The following is a 21,349-nucleotide window of genomic DNA, read 5'->3' as shown; positions in this document are numbered from 1 at the left end:
AACTGGGTTTGCACGAAAACTCCACATGGCAACTTTAATGTTTCAGCGATGCAAAGAATATCTTTTGTTTGTCTTGCAAGATGTTAACTTGTTTGTGCCAGGATATTTGTGGGCTTATGATCTATCACCAAACTTCATTCATAGTTATAAATCTAAACATTTAAACAATAACTCAAATTGTTTACATTTTCAGTGAAGGCCTGGGCATAATGAAATGCTGTATAGAAACAAATTGTGTAGCTGAACTGCTTCCGTGTGGTGTGTGTGTGTGTGTGTGAGGTGTTTTGGGTTTTAAAGTGTTTGTTTACAACTATTATAATTTGTAAAAATGTTAAATACATATTTATTTTCTTAGATGACTATTTTTTGTAAAATAAATTTATTTTTGTTTTTAGAATCATGAATCTTTGTTTTGACGTTGTCAAGGTGTAACTGCAGGTCTGGACATCTTATTGGGGGAGAGCTTTAAGAGTTAATTAAAGAAAACACTGCAGAAAGGGTGGACAGCATTGGAAGACTTTAATCTGCACCTTCACACAGGCAAGTCTGTCTCACTTGAGTCAAATGAATAGAAAACAAAGTGCAAAGTCAACACAGCTCACTCGAACACAACAGCCAAACTTCAAATAAATCACTGCCCTGTAGGATTACTGAATGTAAAAACTAAGAACGGCAGTCAAATAGCACAACAGAGTGAAATCAAGATACCAAAATAGTACATCCGCGAGTATACCTGGAAAAGACGAGATGAAGAATTTATTTAACAGCAGCACAACAGCAATGTTTTATGTCTAAGATTCAGCTGGTTATGCTTGTTTAACACATTTACTGTAGTATCTGATCCAATTTGGCTCAAAGACTGCAACTCCATTATGAATCAACTCTTGCTTATTTTTGATTAACTGATCGTTGAGTGTATAAACTGTCACAGTGGTGAAAAACATCATCCCAATAACCTGGAATCCAAATCGATGTCTACAAATAGCTCTTTTGGACACAGAATTATTTCTCCGTAACTATACATTTTAACTTTAAATCTCAGCTTTACGAATCAGCCTCAAAAATCACATTTAAGATGAATGAGTTCATAAGATGAACCAACATTTTAAAAAGCACTTTGAAATTAAGCTGAAAACTTACATGAGCTGTACCCTGTGGGTTGAGGAGATGGTCTCCACTCTGCTTCACTCAAACTCAGCCAGTCCGCTGCTCACCAGAGGCAGATGGACCAACTCTTCCTTCTCGTTGTACAGCAGCACTGTGAGCTTTGGGTCCCGGGCCTGAACAGACAAAAAGGGCGCATGGAGGCAGTAAGACACTGGAAAGTCATGTCTCGCACTCTGACAAAGGTCTGTGAGGTCAAAGGTGAGGCCATAAACTGGGTGTTGGCAATAGAGATCCACGTATGCAGGTGCTTTGACTTCTTTCAATTAACTATGTTTTTGCATCCCACACCTTCTTGACTGTGGTGGTGTTGAGTCTTATTTAATTGTCAAAATGTTAAGATCGAGAGATCTGAGAACAATAAACATTCATTGTCAGACAACCACCATATGAAAACAACACAGATAATTCCAGACAACCACAATCGAGCAACAACTAGAGTTTGATTGGCGTGTGTCAGTCACAGTACGTCGAGTGAAAATGAAACGCCAGAGCTAGAAGACCCCCACCCCCCCTCTGCAAGTTCCCGGGCAGCAACAACAGCCACAGAGAGAGAGTGGTGTATAGGACAGAGCTGTAATCGGGCCTTAAAAGTTCGGCCCGACAGAATTCGGCCCGAGCCCGACAAGTACATTTTGATTGACAGATTTTTAAAAGCCCGAACCCGTTTACAGCCCGACTGTACAAAAGGCCGTCTATCAGCAGTGATTAGAGTGCATGACGGAAAATAGCGCGGACACGCTCTTCACGCCGCGAGCGGGCACACGCACCACTCGGCGGAAAAGGGAGAGAAAGAAAAAAGAGACTGCGCTGCACGCACACAGCTCTTTTGTCTTCCGTCAAGAATGAGTAATTTATACATTTTTTAACATAATTTATTCATGACTAACGGAGGCTATAGGCAACATGGAAGTTGGAACAAAGAAATAAAATAAGTCCTCCAGAAGCCAGCCTCTGTTTCACCTCCTCAGCATCCATTTTCACGCTAATCGAAACGCTTCACCTGACCGCTCGTTTACTGCGCAACTCGGAGCGCAAGCCCGAGCCCGGCCCGAGCCCGTGTAACATGATAGAAATGAAGACCGAACCCGTTCGGTCCCGTCGGGTTCGGGCAAAGATCTTCAGCTCTAGTGTAGGACAAGGACAGTGTTCCGCTGTTGTAGGGGATGTGAAAGGAAAAGCATTGAACGTGCTGACGCACATTCGACGGAAAGTAAATAACATTTGTTTACTCCATAGGGTGCCCTTAAATAACTATCGCTGGGTCCAATCCAAATGAAAATCAGTGAAACATAACGATTGCTCTTTATTTATACAACAGTGATGCTTTGTGTTTCTTACCACAACAGAGGCTGTAATTTGGCCGTGTAACATGTCGATCATCTCATATGCCGCCTTCACGGTCCACCCGGGGCTGTAGGGCAGCACCTTTTCATTCTTGTTAATGTTCACACTCGGAGACTTGAAGCCAGCGACTTTGACCTTGAGTGCCCGCGATGGAAACCTTAGCAGTTTAGCCGGCATCTGACGCAGCCTGACAGGAAGTGACAGAACATCAAATTCTTTCATTCTCAAGCTCCCGAGTGTATTTATGGGAAAACAAGTACCTCTAATTAAGTTCTCCAATAATCACTTTTATGTAGTCGTTTGTAGGTCTGTGTACTGACCTGTGGACTTTTAGTCTTGGTAAGTGTATATAAAATAATTAAATATGGATATTTAAATCAAACTGCACTCCTGCAGTGTGTGAAATTCATACTTGCTGGTGGGCAGAGTGTCGTCAGAGCCAAAGTCGACGTGCTGGACCAGGAGCATGAGGGGCTCAATGCTGGCGAACTCGATCAGCTTGGCCCGGTAGTACTTCCCATCACTGTACTCTGCCAAACAGGGATAGCCTGGAAACCACAAGCATAAAATCAGGTAGGGCTGGGCAATATGGAGAAAATCAGATATCACGGTATTTTTGACCAAATACCTCGATATCGATATTGCGGCGATATTATAGGATTGACAATTGGTGCTTTCACAAAATATCTTCACACTTAGATCTTAGATAAATAATCATCAGTAATGTGGACATAATGTCTAAGTGGGGAAAAGGTAAGTAATAGAACAGCTAGAACAGTCTGGTAAGTTCAGAAAAGTACATCACTTTACTGTAACGCAGCCTTTAAAACCAGGAAAAGACAACACTTGTGTCATATTACGATATCCGAAATCTAAGACGATATATAGTCTCATATCAAGATATCGATATAATATCGATATATTGCCCAGCCCTAAAATCAGGTCTGTGCAAGTTACTGAACTCTGCACAGAAATGTCTGCAAAAGCAACAAAACAAAACCTCAGGGTTACAACAGAAACATTTCAATGGGGGAGAAAAAAAATCTGCTTTCTGATGCGATTTCTCGGCTTTACATGCACATTATTGTGTGACCTAGTATTACAAGTGTACACAAAAAATGGTATTCGGGACAGCCCTAATGCTGATATGATGGTAACTACCGTAATTCGTCAAATAAAAACCCGTAGTCAATTAAACGCCGGGCCTCTGATAGTGGCCAGGGGCGTGGTGTAACACGGACAAATAAAGGCCGGCCTTAAATTAAGGCCGGGGGAAAATTAGTGTGGATAATCTCCTAAATGCCTTTCATATAATATTAAGTAAAAACGATAACTAACTAAAACTGTAATGTCTGTTTGCAAAACTAACTAAAATAAAATAATCGAGTAAATGTCCTTAGTTTTCGTCTTTGTCAATGTCTTTCATAGAGCAAATAACGTTATATCTTTCAGAGTTGACATTTCAGTCTATGCCGTAGACATATAGTTTCCGATTGGGAACCCAGAAATTCCGACATTCAACGTCAAATTGAACACAACATAGTCCGTGCCCCTCGCCTTGTCGCCTGGCATCATAGCGGTACCGAAAGTCGGAAGAAAGCGGCAGAGACCTATTTGATTATGACTGTGTCAGATAAAAGCAAGTGCCTTGCAGTGGAAGGTGGTAAAATATGTGGACAATTTATTACAGGGAAAAATCACACGAATTTGAAAGTACATTTGAGAAGCGCGCACAAGGAGGCTAACCTAGCTTACCATAACAAGGTAAAGGAGAACGCAAAGCCCCCTTCCCCCGAAACAGAAGCTAACCCCAGTACAGGGCATGGATGCATGGATACAGGGCCAGGCAGCATGACAGAGACAACAGCAGGACAGAGAACACTACAGGAGGGCTTTCACCGGTGACCCGATAGCTGCTGGTTAGTACATACGCAGAGGACACCAAAAGCAGGAGGAAGCGTGGGTTAATATGTGGATTGATACTGGGATGTCTACACAACTGTGTGAGCCGACTGACTTCAAAAAGTTCGCCACTTTACTCGAACCAAAGTTCATGTCTTCTTTAGTCTGTTGGCTATTTAGGTTTTTTCCTGGAACACGTCACTTACACATTTTGCACATACTGCGGCGTCTTGTGTAGACTGTTTACATATTTCTGCTCATCATATGTACATCGTATGTACTGGTGTTATTGTTGAATACATTGTGAATACATATTTCTAAAATGGTATGATGTTTTTGTTACTTTAATACTTTTTCTGACCTTTTTGAATCCCCCGACAAATAACCCATATTACAAAAAAAGACTAAAGGCAGTTACAGACCAACCAGCCGGCTGACCAATGGCAGAAAAGGCAGTTGGACTGATCAGTCTCCCCGAGTTGTTCAAAAAAGTGCCTCGGAACACACCAAAGCGACGAGACGTAATACGTCTCCATAACAGCAGGCGGCGCTAATATGTATTGTCGCCCAAAAAATGAAAACCGGCAGCTGATTGGACGAACGCGTCACATGGGTTTGTTTTCTCCGGATATTCAAAGCCAGACTCTCATGGCGGCTTGTTCAGAATACGATCTCATATTGGACTAAAATAGTTCACTGAAACGTGTTTCTGAAAACATTTTAAGCGAGAAATAGGCCGTGCAGTTGCTGAATCTGTCTTCATTTCAGATTGACAAAGGTCAGATTTGTCAGATTTTGAGAGACTTAGTCACGCTCATCCCGCTTGCCATTTCCGGGTGAGTCCCGACTGCCCTGTCTCCGACTGAGCATGTCAGGTCGGCTAAAATGAAGGCCGACAGCTCCTCCAACGGACGACGGCACGGAACACACCGAATAGACTCAAGTCACTGACCTCACCAGACTGTCCAACGGCCGATTATCGTCCCGGTGTGTAACTGCTTTAAAACCAACATTAAAACTAATAAAAAAACTAAACTAAAACTAAGCATTTTCAAAAAATAAAAACTAAACTAGCAAACCCGCTTTAAAAACTAATTAAAACTAAACTGAATTTGAAAACAAAAAGTCAAAACTAATGAAAAATGCAAAACTACATGAACCTTGGATGTAACAGGTCTCATTTAGTGCTAGCAGAGAATGACGGGCTCTGGTGCTAGTGACGGACTTTTCAACAACAAAACGAAAAGAGTTTTAAAGTATGCAGAGGAAAACTGGAGAATCGGATACTGGAAGAAACCGAAGGATGAGCTGACAAGATTAGCCGACAAGAGCAGAGCACGGCTAGCTGGAGGTGGGAGGTCAACAGTTAGCCTGGAGCTAGAAACAAAGCTACCGTCTGTAACGTTAATCAGATACTGGTGTGCTGCTGCAAACCAGCAATATGTTTTGCAAAACTACTGTATGTATGCTCATATTGTAATCTACCAACAATACTGTAGTAGCTGTATTTGAAATAAATACCGGGTACATTTACAGGGTTCAACCTGACACAATGGTGGTGTTTGATTAATTCTGACCCAAATTGCTTTGTCGCCCTTCTGGCTGTTGTTGTATATGGTGATATTTTTGCAAATGTTTCTTAAACAATTAATGATCTCTGTCCACTGGAACGCTATGGCTTTTCATTTAAAACTGTTTATTTAAAACAATTATACTTATCAAACAGATGGAATTAGAAATAAAGCCCTGAGCCTTAAACAGGTTTTGAAAAGTCCCATCCATGCCTGGAAACAGGCAGTGAACACAGTGAAATGTTACCTTGACAGAAGTTGGTGAGTCGTTGCAGACCGTAGCGGTTTTCATTGATTCTGGCCAGAGCCTTCTCCAGAGTCTCTCCATCCACCTCCACGTCAGCTTCCCCCTCCAAAGGCCACAGGAACAGCTGCAGGACAGACAGTTTAAACTTCAGTTTAGCTTCATTTATGAAGAGTTAATAACTGACTATAGACAGTCAACAATAATGAATAATAAAAATACTTTTTAGTTGCAGTTGTAGGGAAATGTGCAATTTGTTGTCAGCTGATCAAAGTGATCTGATTTTGACAAAACTATTAAATTCTAGTGTCCAAAATTACCCTGAAAGGCTCAAAGGGAACTACAGTTACAACAAGAGTGCACAATGTATTTGGACCTATCAGTCATGTTTAAGTGATTTTTACAATACACATCTAGCGTTTACTCAACTGACTCAGTTTTATCACCTAAAATAATTTTAACAGTAGCCTCTTGTCATCAGTACAAACTTGGTTTGTTCATTGGTACTACTGTAAGTACATACAATTTTTAAATAGATAATGTTATCTCTGTTGTTAGTAGTTACCTTGTTGGGGGTCAACAGGTGCTTGACCGTGACCTGAAACCGTTCTCCCTCCTGTGGCAGATTTGGGTAGATAAAGGGCCCCAGCACCTCTGGGTCCTCTAGACCCTGGAGACATAGCATCTGCATTAAAATGACTCACCCTGCAGCGTTGTGCATGTCTGGTAAAGACAAGGATCACAACATGAAAGTAGTATGAACTGTAGCCACAGAAGTTAACTGAGGTCTTATGTCAGTCATGAGACTTTGTGAATTATATTTATGGTTTACTTCACTGGTTTATTAATACTGCTTAATACTGCTTAAATCTTCTTTTAGCTAAAGTGACCCACCAAAGGGCGACTAGAGGCAACTGTTATTAGACTTAATCAAATCAATAAAAACTGCACATAGCTTGCTCATGTTTACCTACCAGTCTGATGTTTTATAAAATATAATAATTCACAATCACTGCTGGTTAGAACACAGCTGCATAAAAGTGATTTTTGGCCATTTAGAAGCAGGAGGACTCCAAAACAAAAAAAAGCCCAGTAACCTCCAAGTGGTTACTGCCAACTTGTTGAAAACCCTTGCCTTCTTAGACATGCAGCGGACACAGAGCAACATGAACATCTCATGTATTTGAGTTACTGTCCACCTAATGAACAGATCATTTCTGCTTTTAGCTTGCGAGATAAATATCTGTCTTAAGCTGCTAGATGCTCCACTTCCTTCACCGCTAAATTGCTTTGCCCAACTAAATCATTTAATTTGGGTAAACACAAGTATATGTGATGCACGTCATCACCACTTTAGGATTGATGTTGATCATCAGATTTAAATGATCGCTGTAGATACGGTTAATGTAAGTTAAATTGAGTTGTGGTCTCGGTTTCTTTTTCCAATCTTTATATTGTAACTACAATACCTCAGTGTTGATGTCCCAATCATCCAGGAGGAGGGCAGGAGACATCTCTGTATCTTCCTGCAGAGAAATACATATATTCTTGAGTGAATAGTGATCAAGCACTGCTTTATCTCGGGAAACAGAGAGCAACAGAAACAAACAGACGTACCTGTGTCGAGACAGTCCGGTCAATGGAGGCATGTTCGTGGTGACACAGGATCCTGCTGAGGCTCAGCCTGTCCAGGAAGAGCATAACTTTGAGGGGTCCCCTTGGGTCAGTCGGCAGCTCCTACCACGCACACACACGAACACACACACACACACACACACACACACACACACACACACACACACACACACACACACACAGTCACCAACTAGAGTAGTTGACTACCAAAACCACCTTAAGAAGGTATTGAGCGTAATCCTACCATGACTTGCATGTCCACAGAGCGGTCCAGCAACACCTCCCTCAGCAAGGCCAAAGCATCCTGCTGCCACTTCCCACCAATCTGAATTATTGATTTAAAAATATAAATACAATACAGTTTACCAAGATTTTTTTATATACCGACACAAACTCTTACCGGGTTGATGCTGTGCAGCTGGCAGGGCATACAGAGCTGAGGAATGTCATCACACAGCAGCCTGGGGTACACATGGACCACTGGGATGCTCTCCACCAGGCCGTAGTCAACATATTGTACCTGGTAACAACCAAACATTTACCAAAAAAGAGTACCAGCAAGTAAAAGCTTTTAATTTGTTGCATGTATATGCAGTTAAGCATATACTGTGTTAGTTAACATCTCTTCATTGTGCCATATTGAGGATAATTACGTCAAGGTTTATGCAATTCAAGGTGATAAAAAGTTTATTTTTAACATCATATATGCAAAAGAGATATCTATCTATCTATCTATCTATCTATCTATCTATCTATCTATCTATCGCTAACTGAGATAAGATCCATATCAATGCAAATCAAACCAGCTATTAGGCTAACTGAAATAAAACCATGCCAATCTCTAGGTATGGTGAAGGGTATGTGATGATGTGGGGCTACTTTAATTCCAAAGGCCAAGGGAACTTTATCAGGATGCATAGTATCCTGGATCCATGAAATAACTAGCCTTTAAAAATAAAAATCTGCCTTCCTCTATGGGAATTTAACATAGGGGTATGTATAATTATGGCCCCTGTATTTTAAGGAAGAACATTTATTTATTTACAATACATTATTAATTCACAAAAAAAATTGGTGTCCTTAAAAGGTCGGATTTTTCCTCATTTTTTAATTAAGGCATTAAGATCAATTTCCAAAAGATGATTTTTTTATTCCTCTTTTTAGTCAACTTGACCATGGGTATGAATACTTATGAGCAGCACTGTATGTATATATATATATATATATATATATATATATATATATATTTTTTTTTTTTTTTTTTTTTTTTAAAGATAGGGCTGCCCCCCATTGCACTTTTTCAGATTTTCAAAAGGGGGCAGCCCTAGTTATTGAAGTGCCAGGTGTATAATATAACATTTTAGCCAGACAAACTGTGGCTTGATTGTTATCTTTTGTTTGATTGTTAATCTAGTTTACATGGTCCATGAAAGGTCTCTCCAAAATAACTAGAAAATGACTTTTTGTGTGTGTCTTCCTGACCTTAACATGTCCTCCCAGCACCTCCAGCAGCTGTCCTCGATACCACAGCATATCAGGTCCAATGACGGAACACCCAAGGACTGACTTCCAGGTGTAAGGCTTCTGCTTAGGCAATGTCTTCATACTCTGCTGAATCCTCTCCCGAAGCTGCTCCAGCTGATACTCTGAGACACACACACACACACACACACACACACAAACACCAGAGTAAAGATAATAAAAAGACAGTGACAATAATTTTAGAGCGGATACAGGTCTGTTTGGCCTCAATCAAATACAAAAACACCTTCTAAAAAATACCATACACCTCAACCTGTTGTTGCTTTTGGTTTACACATACATACAGTAGGGCTGTCCCAAACGATTATTTTTTTTAAACAATTAATCAAGGGATTATTTTTTCGAATAGTCAACTAATCTAACAATTCATTTTTCGATTAATCTAACGATTAATTTTTCAATTAGCGAGTATTTTCCCATTGCTCAATTATTAACAACTTACACAAAACAAATTTCAATAAGGTTCAAGTCTTGATTTATTAAAATTGTTTAACACTGCACTGTTCAAGTAAAATGAATTTGTAGTGCAACCTGAAGCCAGATGTAGGCTATCAATCCAACCACAAAATAAAGTCACTTTCAGGAGGAATACAAAAATAAAGACTTAAAGTAAACAGAGCAAGTGCAAAAAGACTAGCCTGTTATTTGCTTTTTTTAACAGTAGTAGGTAAAACAATGAATAACTTGTTGTTTAACATCCAAGCTCTTCTCCCTTTAATCTTACAGTAAAAAAGTGCAATTTTAGCAACATATGAAATCAAATGTATCATCATAAACATACGGCAAGTTGCAGAGTGTCTAATATAACAGTCTGTAATCGATTGGGTCACTCATGATGATGGTAAACCAAAAAAATAACACTGCAGACTGATAGTGTTTTGATGATGCTTATTGTTAAGTCTTAGCGGGGCATTAAAACGAATCAATGGACTAACGTACCATTGGGCTACTACTGGGAACACATTCCGTGTCACTATGTTGATAATCACACACATCTACAGTGCACGTTGTGTCCGGCCCGACAAATTAACTGGAATTATGAGCCCGAGCCCGATTTTAACCCGACAATTTTTTAATACGAGGGCAATTATTACTGACGTTCTAAAAGGACTCGTGAGATATCTGAAACAATCTGGCCTGGTTGCGCAATTATCGAAGACAGTGCTACAGATGGGGGAGACACGATTTAGCCCAGTTTACCTCACACTCAAGTCAGTGCAGGACATCTACCCAGAGCTACGGGAGAAGCTGGGGAGGCATAGCTTTCTCCCCACCCAATTAGGTTAATAAAGTAATGATTAAAAAAACACAAACGCTTGATCAAAGGGCCGGCCCGGCCTGGCCCGGCCCGAGGATAGTGGCGGGAAATATCGGCCCGACTCGGCCCGTGGGTAAAGTTCGGGCTCGGACTCGGGCAGAGAATCTAAACTCTACTTGGGAGGGAAAGGGACAAAAAGGTGAGCAGAACTTTTTGCTGCCGTTATCCTGACTCAGGGAGGCATTTTACAAAGTCTACAGACTACCACGTTGTTGTTGGCATTAAGAGTAAAATACTCCCACACTTTAGAAGACCGTGTGCGAGCCTTTTTCTCAACGTGTTGTTGAACTTGTGAGGAATACTTTTTGTTACATCTGTAAAGGGCAATTATTAATCATCCTATGGACAGGTTATGTTTTGAGTCAAGCATGTACTATTTATAAAAAAAAAAAAAAAAAAAAGGTCATCTCAGTGACAATGTGCTCTTATGTGCACCTGCATTCTGTGTTCTGGTGTAAATGAGACCGTCCTCTCCAATGGCAGTAACAGTTATCTGGATGTGACTGAGGCATGGCAGCTCTGGGGGTTGGTACAACTGAGTCTGCACCTGTACATAAACACACACACACACACACACACACACACACACACACACACACACACACACACAAAGTTTAGTCTCTTTCATCAACAAGGCAATTCAAAGTACTTATATAAGACATAAAAGGCATTACAACAACATACATAAAGAAACCCAAGAAAATATAAAAGGACACACATAAACCAAATAAAAAATTAAGATAAAAATAAGAAATAACATAAGAGAGTAAGACAGTATAGCTATATAGTTACAGTGCAACATTCTTAAGCTATGATTTAAAATAACTACGTTCTTGAGCGGACCTCAAATTGTCTGAGTTTGTTCCCAATGTGTTGCATAAAAACTGAATGCTGCTTCTCCATGTTTTGAATCAAGTAAGAAAAAAACAGAGGTCTGGACAGTTCATAATGTATTACAGTATTTGTGATACAGGCACTGGAATTTCTTTTAGCTGTTGCCCACACTGAATATTGTTCTTTGCTAAATTTTGAACTGTTAAAAACTACAATATATTGTCAACAAGTGGCTGATTAATGGTATTTAGAAATGGTTAGAGTTAGAGTGTTTTTGTGTGTGTGCGCGTGTGCGTGCGTGTTATCACCTTCTGAGCAGACATAATGGTGCGGGGGGAAGGTCTTGGTATAGCGGGAGTGGAGACGAGGGAGGATGGGGAGGGTAAAGAAATGAGAGGCATTGGGGGAGTGTTTTTGTTCTCGCCATCAGAGCCACCAGTTTTAGTCTCGCTCACTGCAGACTTTGGATCAGTTTCTTTGGATTTTTGAATTACAGCATCTCTGCAAGACAAAAGAAACACACACTTAGAAAACAAAACGAAAAATAGAATATCAGCCACTGACTATTGGCACAAAATACTGGATAGTAAATATATAGTAATAACGCTCTTACATACAGCATACAAATCAGACTCTTGTGACTGCAGAAGCAGTAAGGAAAAATAGTCCAACTGAAGCTTATTATGATAGTCAAAAGGAAATATAACATGTAAAGCATTTAAGAAACTTTTGCATTTGTATTTTTGAATTTATTTAGAGCTTCTGATGTGTGGTAAAGTCTAAAAAAGATATGATAGATAGATTATGGCTATTAATATTATTATGGATATTAAGTGTATGGCTTAAGTTATTTAAGACCGATAAATCCTGATAATCATATACACAAAAAACACAAAAACGTCCATGCATGTGTCACACATGCACGCACATACCTTGGTTTTCTTTCCTTGAGGGCGAGGCCTTCGCTGGCCAGAAAGTCTGCAATGTTGACCAACTGTCCCATTCTGTTGGGGCAGAACAGTGTGACGGGTACTGGACGCTCATCTGTCAACTCCTGTATAAAAAGAGAGGAGAGGGAGACACAACGTGAAACTGGGGCAGTGCATCAACAAAGAACAGAGGTGCATAGTGGAAAGCAAAGAGTAAAAGATAAGTAGGGCTGTCCCCTGGGAGTTGAAGATGCAAATTGTCATTCAGAGACCCCTCAGACGACTGAGATTCTTCAAGTGGAGCAGTCGCTTTTTGTTTTGTTAGTGAGTGTGCAGTGTAGCCTACTTCTGGGAACATTTCCGTTTCTTGACAGTCTTTATGAAAAAAAAGGGCTGTGTGATGTGTTTATACTAACACTAAGTCGGTTTAGTAGAGGAGAAAGCAGACGGTCGTCTGCACATCTGGCTGTTGGCTTTATTTAAATGCTGTAAAGCCGTCCACAAGCCGCACTTGCCAAGCCACGCAAACTGTCACAAATAAAAAAGGCTTATGCCACAGAACAAATAGTCAAATATTTGTATTTAACAGCCAAATCCAATTCGACTGTCAAAATTCTGGGTCGGGTACAGTCCTAAAAAATTGTTAAGTAACTAATAGGGATGTCCAAATCCGATCACGTGATCGGAAATCGGGCCCGATCACATGGTTTCAGACTCGATCGGAATTGGACGTTACCTCCCGATCAGGACTCGGATATATATGTATATATATTCTGATTATTTTTTTAACACATCTATAGTTATGCGGTGGCACAGAGTTAGACCCTTTTGACTCCACACAGAAACAGCAACGCGTGCGGCATGACATCACTTTGTTGCAGAGACGCTATTGGTTAAATGCCGGCAAAGTAGAACACGGAAGCAGCTTGAAGCGGAAAGCGCGAGTATGTCTGTGGTCTGGAGGTATTATAAAGTTGAATTATTATAGAAGTATCGGATCGGGACTCGGTAAAATCAAATGACTCGGACTCAAGGGCAAAAAAACCTGATCGGGACATCCCTAGTAACTAATAATAATAATAATAATAATAATAATAATAGAGCACCTCTGAAGCCAGCGACTTGGAGACATTATTAGTCTTTACAAACTACTGTATGTAGATAAACGAAGCTGGAGCAACAAACTTGACCAAAAGGAAAAGGGAGCATGAGGCGAGGAAAGGAGAGAAAGACCTTGATGGTCATAACAGCCGAGGCTCCAGTCAGGTAGTTGGCGAATATGTCGCAGGCTGTAGCCGTCCAGGTGGCTCTGCCTCCTGCTGGCCTGAAAGACAGAAAGGAGAGTGAAGAAAAAGTCAAAGCGAGAGAAAGTGAACCAATAAAAACTGAAAAAAGTGGAAACCATATACAGAGTTTCCCGCAGCACTTTGCAGCTCGGGCGGCCGCCTAAGCTGAGGAACCCTACCGCCTTAACTAGGTCGTCAAAAAAAAAATAAAATAAAAATAAATAAATAAATAAAAATCCGCTGCACAAAAGGCCGTCAAGTGCATCTCGGACAATAGCGCGGACGCTCTTCACACCGCGGACTTACCAGAGTGTTGGCATACGGTGGGCAGAGAGCATTTATATATGTTTCTCTGTCCTGTTCTTCACATCAGTGAGGCTTTCTTCTCTTGTTTCAACGAAGTCAATACATGACGAAGTGACTTCAACTATCCATCACCTCTCGCGCGTGGATTCTCAACGTCCCGGCTGCTGCTGCCCGGTCTTTGAGACACAGCTGTTGTCTGTTTTTTTTTAATCACTACACGCGGTTCACAATACACAGTTAGTTAGCGTAGTTACACACAGTGAAATGACGTGTCCTGTTTTTATTTCACGCATACTATCTGCTGGAGTGTGTGAAGCTATGGGTTATCTCAGAGCTGTTTGTTTTGGAGTTGTCGGGCAAAGTGGAAGAGAGCGTGTCATGGAGGATAATGGGATCAATGCCAGTAAAATTGTTATAGCACTTTTTTTTAAAATAGTTTAATGAGCTTAAAATTGCACATCGCAACTGTTATTTTGAAAAGCTGGTTATTTATTTATTATTTAAATTTAATATTTGGTATAATGTGTAGTACAGAGTCAGCACTACAGAGATGTATTCATTATATATTTAAATTTGATATAGTTATAGACCGATTGTATCGGCCGGCCGATGTATCGGGCCAATATTTGCGTTTAAGTGTATCGGCATTGGCCGATACGTGGCTGCTGCGTTTGCCGATAGTTTTTTGGCAGCTCTGTGTTGCTGGAGACGCTGCAGTTCACGTGCAGACCATGCACTGCCCCTCCACCACTAGCACCATGGCAGTCTTAAATTACAAATCAAGCACTTTATTTCAATGACTAACTACTTTTCAGGTTTATTTTCTTAAATTATTTAAATGTGTTGACAAAAGACATTTTGTGATGACCTGACTATATCTGTCTTATAATATGTCAGCAAGCAATGCATCATCAAGGCTGTGTTGTAGATGTTGATGAAAGCCTTTTACCCTTGCAGTTAACCATATGCAGTGCACCCATCCATATGATGCACATTGCACACATAATTTGGGTGATATGAATGTAAGATGATTGCAGAAGTGACACTGATCTGTGTTTTTGTTTATTATTTTTAAAGAAATGGCAGAGCAGATTCCGAAAACAAATCCAGTGTGGCAGGGTTTACATTTTTATGACGTAAATTGAGGGAGCAAAAGCAGTATCGGCTCCAAATATCGGCTCAAGAAAATCGGCAGCCCGTATCGGTCGTCGACTAAAGCTGATGAAAAAAAGAAAATCGGTATCGGCACTAAAAAATCCATATCGTTCGATCCCTAGAAACCAAAGTAGCTGTCACACACTCAACTACTATTCCAGCACCGTTTAAATCAGTCTTCGAAAATGATGAGAACAGTTATATACAGTATATTATTACTATCCAACGGTTAAAACACATAGTGACATACATTTTAAATCCAACCACCCAGCCATACTTTTTTGTAGGCATGGGCCAGTTACCGGTTTTAAGGTATACCATGGTATGAAAAAGTCACGGTTTCAAAACCACTAAAATGTTCCGTTATACCGTTCCTGCGGTATAAGTTGTTTTTTTATGAGTCGTTGCGGACAGAAAGTGCTATTCAGAAATCCCTCTGCCTGCCAACGTGCAGCGTAGAGTATCACGGCCCCTCCCCCTCCTGTTGTTGATGCGAGTGTCTGTGCATGATGGCTACAAGAGATGAAACCCCCGAACTCGTCCCGCACGTCTAAAAAGACTGAAGCCGGCTATGTGGGAATTTTTCGGGTACCGAAAAAGCACAAGCGCCCTAAACAAATTCAAGGTGGCGTAACGCTGTCTTTGAATGAACATTTGCAATCAGCTATGAGAGTAGAGATAGCATGACTAACAATAGTGAAATAATTACTTCAAGCTGCTACAGAGGCAGATGACATGGCTAACGTCAGCTATTTTCCTTCCTAACGTAACTTCACTAAGCAGACAAGTACACATTTTCTGCAAAGTAAGTACTTTTACTGTGGTGTTAAAATAATTTGAGCTGGAGTCACTTCTGTTGTTTAAGTCTTCCATCATTGTGTACATCTGGTTTTGCGACTATCTGTTTTACAGAGAGAGCATGTGTATGTGTGTGCACAAAGTAAACACACACACACTCTCTCTCTATATGTGTATGTGTGCATTAATATTGAGAAAAATTTAATTGTAGCATTATTTATATTATTCATAGTAGGGGTAATTGTAGTATATATCTTTTTACATAAAAAACAATTAGATCATGTAATATTTTGTTTAAATTAATGTTAAATCCACTGCTATATTACCTAAAGGACACACATTTTTAGACCAGAGTTAACTGTCATTACAGATTAAGGTTAAATTAACATGTCTGTCTTTATTTTTCTTCTTTTTAGGGCAGCAATAGCTCTGGCAGAAAAGTGGGATCCACAAAAATATGATTTAATTATTTATTTGAACTTAATATGGTACACATTTAAAAATATACCAAATATTCTATAGGCTATGCTGATTAAAATAAAATACAATGTGTTCAATGGAGGAAAAGAAGTTGTTTTTTACCCGGACATTTCAAAATAATACGTTTTAGAGCTGTAATTGCAATACCGTAAAACCGTGGTATTTTTGCTGAAGGTTATCATACCAGCCTACTATGTTGTGTCGTGTGTGTGTGTGTGTGTGTGTGTGTGTGTGTGTGTGTGTGTGTGTAACCTGATGTCAGTGAGAGTGCACTCCAATGCCAGAGAACCCGTCAAGGACAACGGCAGGGGACGCAGGCAGCTGATGTCGAGCTTCACTGTGTTGCCATGATCACAGCGCATCACCTGATACCAGCCAGCAGGGAGACAGGAAGACACAGTCAGTCACTGTTATCAAGTTAAACAACCTTTAAGTCACAATAACATTTAATGAATTCTTTCAACTTATGTTATCTACAGTATGAGTACATATATGTAACTTTTCACAATGCAGTCAAGATCCAGCATATTATCATAAAACAAGGACACAAATACCAAAACCCTAACTTTATTATTATTGACTATGACTATTGATTATGGCAATAGAAAAACATTTTCTTACATAAACTCTGGACTATGTCCAAGGAGTTGCCCTTTCACACATGTAGCCCACAACAGGACATTATCCATGTCAGATTAGGGTTGGATATCATTTGCGTTTTTTCCGATACCGGTGCTAAAACAATACTTTTTTTTACTTTTCTTTTAAAAAGATTTACTTTCATATATATATATATATATATATATATATATATATATATAAAAAGGAGCACAAGATGACAGTTGGCGACATTTAAGAATAGCTTGTTTAGCTTGTTTATTGCTTAGGCCATATGGTCAAAATTAAATGATTCATTAATAATGTAATAACTAACTTATTTCACCAGTAAATTGCTGGTAAACGACAAAAACAACCACCAGATGGAAAAAGGGTATTTTACAATAACTTTAAATGCACCATGAGGCTGGCAAGTTTAACTTTAGCTGTCAGCATTTTAACCGTGTTTAATCCAGCTACTAGCTAACGGTAACATTAGTGTTAACTAGCTTGACATGTAGCGATGCTTCTGTTGCCTCTATCGCCCGTTTTGGAGCATCAGAGGGCAAGGCGGGCATATAAGTAGCACCGAAATGAGGCACCGTAATCCGCGTTGATATTCGGTCCGGTAGATACTGGTCATTTAGGCACCGGTGCTGTATTAGCACCGGGTTTCGGTACCCAACCCTATGTCAGATGCATTCTCACTTACTGGAAATAATGTGTTTGGTTTTGGAGAGGGGTGGTTCTCTTTTTACCTCTGCAATGTTGCTGGATGTGACATCAGAGCAGATCTGTCCTCTCTCCCAAACCCCGTTAATGTGAGCAGCACAGGACATGTCTGATTTCCACACCACATCTTGGGGCTCCATATGTGCACATGTGTCCTTCACCAGCTCACACATCCTGAAAAACATGATAATAGTCATAGAACTAACACTATGTAAAAATATTTTCTTAGAAAAACTACAGTAGACAAATGACTCCTTCCAGTGCAATAAAAAGAAACCACTGTCCAATTGTTGCGCATTGTGTCCTACATACAATACTGCATTCACACATTTTTCAGACAAAGAAATTCTCGCTTGCTCATGCGGTTAAAAAATGAGCAAACTAGCAGAAAATATTAGCCTAGCAAAGCTAGCTTGAGGTAAAAAGCTGTGCACCATGATGTGTGGAAGATAAGCAGCCCCTAATGATCATTTTCATTGTCAACCAATCTTAAATTTGTTTTTTAATTAATCGATTTATCTTTCGGTCTATAAAATGTCAGAAAAAGAGAAACATGCAAATAAGGTCCAGAGTCCAAGGTGACATATCAAATGATTTGTTTTCCTACTTGCATTGCAAAGAATTTAAATACCTTCAATTTACAATACTATTTAAAAAAAAAAATCAGCAAATCTTCACACTTAATTCCGTTTAGTCAAAAGATTTTTAAATCATGGTTTTGCGCTTAAACTGCTGACCTTTTGAGCTGAGATTTGTACTGGCTGAGCTGGACGTAGAAGCTGCTCGGTGAGTTGACGTGGCTGACTGTGACTTTTAGGTCTTTGAGTTGATCAGGGAGCTTCAGCTGAGACTGAACCTCCAGCAGTTCCTCACTCTGCTGTCCAGGGTTTTTTTGGTCCGAGGCATCAACGCCACATGTGTTGCCAAGCTCAAGTGGAGGGTCCCATATGGCAGACTCATCACCAGGGAGCCTGGCGTACTTGTACTCAAGTCTGCAGGAGGGAAGAAGGAAGTGGAGGAGATAGTGGGGGCAGTGAGATTAGAAAGAGAGGTAAAATGGAGATCATGTACAACAAATTATTTGGACATACAAGTTGTTGTCTCACCCCTCTTTGAAGGAAGCCAGCTCCTCTTTGACCAGCAGCTCAGCTATGTTGGCTAGTGGCCCATTTAGGCTGCTTTCAAACAGTTTGACTGGCAGAGGCTCAGTCTTAGGGACTGTTCCTGGAAGGGTACAGCAAAGAAAATAAAAATGGTGATAAATCTCACAGACAACACAATGGGCTTTGGTGACAAGTGAGTGCAATATTAAAAATACAAGGTTAGCCACCCACCCACACCCTCTGTGTATTTTTTTTTATCAAGGCAAAAAACTAATTCACACACACACACACACACACACACACACACACACACACACACACACACACACACACACACACACTACCTGTAGCCACAACAGTGACCGGTTTCTGGTGAGCCAGGCTGATGAATCTGTTGCAGCAAGCATCACTCCAAGTTTTGCCATCCAAAGGAATCACATCTGACAAAGAGCAGTGGATTGCCTGGGTAGCAGAAGAGACACTTACATGACCTTACCCTGCACTCTTCAGGAGTGTAAAGTTTAACGTGAGTAAATAAAATAATGTAATGATAACAGGCTTTTGGAATTTTTTGAATGTTTAAAAGCGTATGTGCAAAGTGTATAAATGTAAAAATACAGTCTAAAAATTGTATTGAAGAACTAGTAGAGGAACAACTAATCTTGGCCAACTTTAATGAATTAACAGTCTGGTTGCAGCATACAGTATCTAGATGTTATAAAAGAAAAAAATGAAAAGATTTCTCCTTGAGTTTTTATCTAAGACGGTCAAATGACTTTTCCACTGCATGGTACGGCTTGACTTGTTTTTTTGTAGTTTCATTTAACAAAAGTTGTGGCTAGTACCTGGTATTATGCATCACCTCCATGGAGTTCCTCAGATATCGTGTTCAAAATAATGGGACAGACAACCCGAAAACATAATGCTTCGGCCACGGCCGGCACATAGGCATACAAATAAATGTCAAATGTGTTCTCACCATGGAAGGAAGGGCAAAGAACTCATCCTTGATCTTCCTTAAGTCACTGACTGACAAGATATCTTTATTGCCAAAGTCAACATACTGCACCTCCACTTTTCTGCCCCCTGGATGACCTATAGAGAGAGACACACACAGAGACACACACACACACACACACACACACACACACGTTAATGTACTCCATTTCTGGTTAGTTTGTGGAGCAAGTCTTTTTTGCATGGCAGTGTCAGTCATCCACAGCATTCAAACTATTACCGGTAGTTTTGTTGAGACTGGAACAAAAGTTTACCGTACAGTGCAAATTCATTTTTGGAAACTTGCAGGTTTTTTTTTTTTTAAATTGATACTTGAAAGGGATTCTGAAAATTCTATGAAATCTGATAAAGGTGCTGAAAAGACATAGTTCAAGTCGTGAAAAAAATTATTTGCAAACCTACAACTTTGCTGACAACATATGCAACTGCACATACTATCATTTGAACCTAAAAAGGTCAAGTTGTTGTCTTGTTTTACCTAGACCCTACCAACACCTCAAACAAATAATTCCACTCAACCAAATGCTGTTTTTGAATCCAATTGCAAGATCGGCCTTTTACTGTGTGTTCAGACAAGATGTGGGGCGAATTTTGAATTTGTGTGATTATACTCAAATTCCCCCAGGCTAAAAAAATGACACGAAGACGAATCCCTGTGCAAGTTGAAAATGTTTCAACTTCAGCGAAATATTGGTGCATTCCTCTGGGCTTTATTAATCCGCTTCATAAATATAAATAGATAAAAGGAATAAGGAGATTGGAGCGAAATAACAGAACGAGCCGGTGTTTCTGGTGAGTCTGAGTTTAGTCACAGGCTGAGCTGAATACAAACACACACAACCATGGAAACGGTTGGTGCTTCCGTTGCTAGTAAGCTACCAGCCAACGTACAAGCTGTTTGGGGCAAAAAAGACAGTTTAGCCATGCCCCGTATTCTGACAAAACTGTAATGAACTGGATATAGGTTGAATCACTATTGCCTTACACTAGAAATACCCACTGGTAAAACAGACATTTATGTAATCCTGTGAGACACACACCCTCACCTATGACCAGAGCTCTGTACCACAACTTGTCGTCATAGCGGGCAACACAGGCCTGTTCGATCACAGGGCAGTAGATGTTGAGGTCATCTTCTCCAGCCACACTTGTCGCATTGTAACACTCTTGGAGCTTGACTGAGAGCAACATAGACTCCATGTTATCAACCTGGTAGGGCCGATGACAAAGTGAAAAGATGGGGGAATGAAAAAGAGAGATTTTTTTTCAGAAACAATAAAAAGGAAAATGTATTTCTATTTGGGAAAACACTGACCTTTAAAAACAGCTCTACTTTCTCTTCTAAGCACATATATTTCTCTCTAGTTAATCTAAATTATATCTCTGGTA

General features: G+C 40.1%; 1 protein-coding gene across 2 annotated transcripts in view; it reads right to left on the bottom strand.

The window, feature by feature from the left end:
• Positions 1-500: 500 nt before the first annotated feature.
• The window catches only part of rnf17 (ring finger protein 17), a 30,712-nt gene continuing 9,863 nt past the window's right edge, over positions 501-21,349 (bottom strand). The window contains exons 17-38 of one of the 2 annotated variants that reach the window (XM_031314043.2): positions 21,007-21,169; positions 19,923-20,038; positions 19,288-19,405; positions 18,947-19,064; positions 18,578-18,832; positions 17,867-18,014; positions 16,764-16,876; positions 13,720-13,810; positions 12,490-12,611; positions 11,866-12,058; positions 11,159-11,270; positions 9,346-9,509; positions 8,264-8,383; positions 8,108-8,188; positions 7,846-7,965; positions 7,698-7,754; positions 6,794-6,898; positions 6,232-6,355; positions 2,924-3,059; positions 2,506-2,698; positions 1,141-1,280; positions 501-733 (exon numbers count right to left, since the gene is read on the bottom strand). In XM_031314043.2, coding sequence (XP_031169903.1) covers positions 1,185-1,280; positions 2,506-2,698; positions 2,924-3,059; positions 6,232-6,355; positions 6,794-6,898; positions 7,698-7,754; positions 7,846-7,965; positions 8,108-8,188; positions 8,264-8,383; positions 9,346-9,509; positions 11,159-11,270; positions 11,866-12,058; positions 12,490-12,611; positions 13,720-13,810; positions 16,764-16,876; positions 17,867-18,014; positions 18,578-18,832; positions 18,947-19,064; positions 19,288-19,405; positions 19,923-20,038; positions 21,007-21,169 — 2,745 coding nt within the window. In that variant the 3' untranslated portion in view covers positions 501-733; positions 1,141-1,184. The remainder of the gene's footprint in view (positions 734-1,140; positions 1,281-2,505; positions 2,699-2,923; positions 3,060-6,231; positions 6,356-6,793; positions 6,899-7,697; positions 7,755-7,845; positions 7,966-8,107; positions 8,189-8,263; positions 8,384-9,345; positions 9,510-11,158; positions 11,271-11,865; positions 12,059-12,489; positions 12,612-13,719; positions 13,811-16,763; positions 16,877-17,866; positions 18,015-18,577; positions 18,833-18,946; positions 19,065-19,287; positions 19,406-19,922; positions 20,039-21,006; positions 21,170-21,349) is intronic. The other variant, XM_031314130.2, reaches the window with a different exon arrangement.

Source organism: Sander lucioperca, chromosome 8 (genome assembly GCF_008315115.2).
Source record: "Sander lucioperca isolate FBNREF2018 chromosome 8, SLUC_FBN_1.2, whole genome shotgun sequence".
Classification (NCBI taxonomy): Eukaryota; Metazoa; Chordata; class Actinopteri; order Perciformes; family Percidae; genus Sander; species Sander lucioperca.
This window is presented reverse-complemented; position numbering and strand designations above follow the sequence as displayed.